We start from the raw sequence: 4,505 nt of genomic DNA, 5'->3' as shown, positions 1-4,505 counted from the left end.
TTGTTTCTTACACTGCAGCTCAGAGGCCAGCAGCGGCAGGCGGGGAACCCTGGCTTCCTCCATCACTGGAGCAAGTAAGCCTCCTGTTCGCTTCAGCTGCCTGGCTGCCAGCCGCCATCTTGTTGGCAGTTAATTTGCATATCTCGCTGATTAGCCAATGGGAAGGGTAGCGAAGTTATGGTTAATTACCATATTTTTTAATATTAATAGGATTTCAGGAATTCAATCAATAATTTCATTAGAAAGAAGGCAAAATCATATTAATTAGATGAAAACAAAACTGCCAAAAGAAATTCCTTATGCTTTTATGTAAGCCCCTTAAAGCTACAAAACAGACATTTCCTTCCACCTGGATTCCCTAGGGAATATGTCTTACCTCTCCTCTGCTTATGGGCTTACATCACTATAAAGGCGTCAAAGTGAACTCAAGCTATACGTTGCAGACACCAATGTTAGAGTTTTCTAAAATCAATTTATTATCTCTGTCCAGGCCTTCCTTTGTGTCCAACAGCAAATACATTTATGAAACAGTTGGTCTGGGTAACAGTTTCCCCACTTTTGCCCACAAAGATTAACCTCAGTTTATTGCTGTGTTAGTATAGTATTATAACCAAATGGAATAACCAGAAATAAAAATATAGCTAGTTATCTTGGCCAGTGTGGCTTGGTTGGTGTGAGCATTGCCCTGTGCACCAAAAGGTTGTGGGTTTGATTCCCAGGTGAAGCATGTGCCTAGGTTGCGGGTTCAGTTCCCTGGCCCTGGTAGAGGTGTGTGCAGGAGGATGCAGCATATTGATTTTCTATCTCACATCAATGCTTCTCTCTTCCCCCTCTGACCCGCCCCTCTCTCCCTCTCTTTCCCGCTCTCTAAAAATCAATGAAGCCTGGCCAGTGTGGCTCAGTGGTTGAGTGTCGAGCCATGAACTGCAGTCACGGTTCAATTCCAGGTCAGGGCACATGCCCAAGTTGTGGACTCGATCCCTAGGAAGGGCCATGCAAGAGACAGCCAATCAATGATTCTCTCTCATCACTGATGTTTCGCTCTCCCTTCCTCTCTCTGAAATCATTAAAGACGTATTTTTTAAAATATCAATGAAAATGACCTCAGGTGAGAATTAAAAAAATATATATTTAGTCCTAATATAACATAGGTTGTAAAAGGTATTTATATTATAAGAAAAATAAAAGAACAGCTGACTGTACATAGCTATTGATTCTGCAGTAACGGTCAAAGAACATCTAACAGTTCATTAACTTCCAGGAAACCAAGAATTATCTGAATCAATTCTTCAACAATGAAAAAACCCCATCAGATTGTCTGTACCTTGCATACTGAGCTGAATAGCCCTGCGGAGATCTGCTTCCTCATCTTCCATGTCAATCTGTTGGCGACTTAGGGCCAGAGCCCGCTGCAAATCCTCCTCCTCTTCATCTAACACTCCTGATCCCTCATTTGCTTCTAAGGTTTGTTCCAGATCCGTTTTCTGGACGCTAAAGAATGAAAGCACTGATAATAACTACAGACCAGTCTTGCATTTTAGATATAAAAATATTTATAAACTGAAGATTTTATATGTCAAAACTTACACATTTCAGCCAATTGTAATTGAAAAATAGAATTAAAGAAACTTAGATTTTTCTCACAAATAAGGTCTAACAATATAAACTTTGTGTTGCGATGTGACTCTAAGTTAACATTTTTAAGTAATTCAAAGAGTTGATTCAAGTTTGAACCAATGAACTTCACTAAAACATATGGGTCTAAAAAAAATTATCAACAATAAAAGGACCACCCATCCAATGTTGGGATGAAAATTTATTTCTTGTAATGAAAGAGTATCACACATTCCATACTGTAGAGTTAATTTTACCTCTGTTCTTTTACTTGTGCTAATTCTTCTCCAATAAGTTTTGGTCGATGCATCTGTTGGACCCTGATCATCTGGAGGAGTTGGTCAGCTTCACAATCTGGCAGATCACCCTTAACAACAAATATAGAATAACCTAAAAAAAAGGCAAAAATAAACTAAAACAGCTAGTAAGAGATTCAAAATCAATGAAAAATGATAGCAGCTAGAGAGGCAGTGCGGTATATAGTAGTGGAAAGAATATAAATTGAGGAATCAGAAAAAGCTGAGTTCAGTAATGATTCTTGCACGGACTGGCAGGGTAAGCTAGGATAAATTACTTGTAAGTCTTTGAGTGAAACTTTCCTCACCTGTAAAATGGGAACAGCCATCTCCTGGAGTATCAGAAATAAAGGAAATAATATCTATAAAGGGTCCTCCTAAAACAGTGCTTGACCAAGTAGGCTACTCACTACATGGTAGCAGAGAAGCAGTAAAGGTCCGGGTAAGAGCAAGGAATGTGGAAGCAGTCGGCCTGGGTTTTAATGCGAGCTCTTCCATTTCCTAGCTGCATGGTCTCCGGTAAATCACTCTGCCCACCTATGTCTTGGTTTCTTCAATTGTGAAACAGATGAGACTGGTACTTCCTCTGAGGGCTACTATGAGGACACGATCAGATGACATATGTAACAATGTATAATAAATGTAAAATAAGTTATCTGTGGAAAGAGCTGCCTCCTCACCCTGCCCCCCCTACCCCCCACCCACCACCTTTCCTAACTGAAAACAAGGTCTGAGAAGCAATACCTAAAATCTATATAAGGTATGAAAGGTGTGGCTTGTCTTCTGAAAGAATTACACTGATCCTATATAATTTTTTATAAATACGTTTCTAGAAAGCCAGTTTTCCCAGCTAAATACTCCATATACTAGTAAAAACTGAATAAGGGTGGGCTATATCTAAGTCATCCTAATCGATTTATGTTTTTCTACCATAAAATTTTCTTAAACTTTGGTGCTTGTTATTGGATATCTTTTGTGAGCATTAATAGATACTGAAATAATACCAAAAAATAAAAACAGACAATGAAACAAATAAATAGGACCAAAGAGTATTAATGGAAAAACTCAAAACAATAATACGTTTAACCTTTTTTTAAAAAATAGTTTTTATTGATTTCAGAAAGAGGAAGGGAGAGGGAGAGATATAGAAACATCAATGATGAGAGAGAATCATCGATCGGCTGTGTCCTGCATACCCCTACTGGGAGTTGAGGCCGCAACCCAGGCATAAGCCCTGATCTGGAATCGAACCGTGACCTCCTGGTTCATGGGTCGACACTCCACCACTGAGCAACAGTGGCTGGGCTAGCCATTTTGGTTTCACAAGGACAAGTGTGCCCAGAGTTCAGATGGTTTAACATGTTTTATGCCAGTAAATTGTTTCTAGATCTTACAAGAACTATGTCGGCTCACCATGGCCTTCCATGAAGAGCAGAAACCCTGCCTATTCAGGTGGTATACTGTAAGAATCCTAGGTTTTATTCAAGACTAGATTTCATTTGCCGAACCGGTTTGGCTCAGTGAATAGAGCATCGGCCTGCGGACTGAGGGGTCCCAGGTTCGATTCCGGTCAGGGGCATGTACCTTGGTTGCAGGCACATCCCCACTGGGGGGCGTGCAGGAGGCAGCTGATCGATCTCTCTCATCGATGTTTCTAACTCTCTATCCCTCTCCCTTCTTCTCTGTGGAAAATCAATAAAATATATTTAAAAAAAAAAAAAAAAGACTAGATTTCATTTTATGTGTGCTGGGAAGCCACTCAAAGGTGAAGGGTGAGGTTGTACCATAATATGCATTATGTTTTTTAAAAAATCACTCAGGGCTGTTTTATCAATATAATGTATGGGAACCAGAGTGCAAGAAAGTGACCCTTACTGAAATGGAAAGCCTGAGGGATAGCATGTACAGGGAGAAAAAATAATCAGTCTTTTTTCAACATGTTCAGTTTGAAACGCTTTCTGGAGTTCCAAGTGGAGATATCAAAGTTAAGAATTTGGTGTTCAGGGTGGCTATCTAGACAGCACATACAAGTTTGGGAAGAACTGGCATACAGATCTTATTTTGAGACGTTATTTAAAATAATGGGACAGCACATAGTCAAGAAGTTGTCCAGGGATTGAACACTCAATGGTTAGAAACTGGAGAGAGCGATCCACAAAAGGCATCTGAAGGAAGCAGCCAATGAAAGACGAGGAAAATCAGAGCACTGTGGCCTGGAAGCCAAGTGTAGACAGCATTTCAAGAAGGGAAGGAGTGAAAAACTAAGGGTTTAAAAGGAAAGAGATACACATGTATAAAACCAAAGAAGTTACATGTGAACTGGAAAGCTCTACATGAGGACGAGCCCAGCAGCAAGAAGCATGCCAGTTCCCAGACTGTGATCTGTAAACACTTTTACTAAAAAGGCAGGAAATACCGTATTTGCCGGCGTATAAGACGATTTTTTGGCCCTGAAAAATATGCCTCCAAGTGGGGGGTCGTCTTATACGCCAGGTACACTTCAGATAGACTGCCCATAGTGCTTGCCCCGTGCCATAGTGGCCTCCCGATGCCCGCCCACTTCATTCCACATACCGTTCAGGCATCAGCAGCGCT

General features: G+C 40.6%; 1 protein-coding gene across 4 annotated transcripts in view; it reads right to left on the bottom strand.

The window, feature by feature from the left end:
- The window catches only part of ATXN3 (ataxin 3), a 27,024-nt gene that overhangs the window by 16,690 nt on the left and 5,829 nt on the right, over positions 1 to 4,505 (bottom strand). For 3 of the 4 annotated variants that reach the window (XM_015571339.1, XM_006754709.2, XM_015571346.1), the window contains exons 6-7: positions 1,872 to 2,004; positions 1,325 to 1,491 (exon numbers count right to left, since the gene is read on the bottom strand). In XM_015571339.1, coding sequence (XP_015426825.1) covers positions 1,325 to 1,491; positions 1,872 to 2,004 — 300 coding nt within the window. The remainder of the gene's footprint in view (positions 1 to 1,324; positions 1,492 to 1,871; positions 2,005 to 4,505) is intronic. The other variant, XM_015571349.1, reaches the window with a different exon arrangement.

This window comes from Myotis davidii, unplaced genomic scaffold (genome assembly GCF_000327345.1).
Source record: "Myotis davidii unplaced genomic scaffold, ASM32734v1 scaffold732, whole genome shotgun sequence".
In the NCBI taxonomy this organism is placed as follows: domain Eukaryota; kingdom Metazoa; phylum Chordata; class Mammalia; order Chiroptera; family Vespertilionidae; genus Myotis; species Myotis davidii.
Note: the sequence above shows the minus strand (reverse complement) of the source record. Positions and strands in the feature narration are given on the sequence as shown.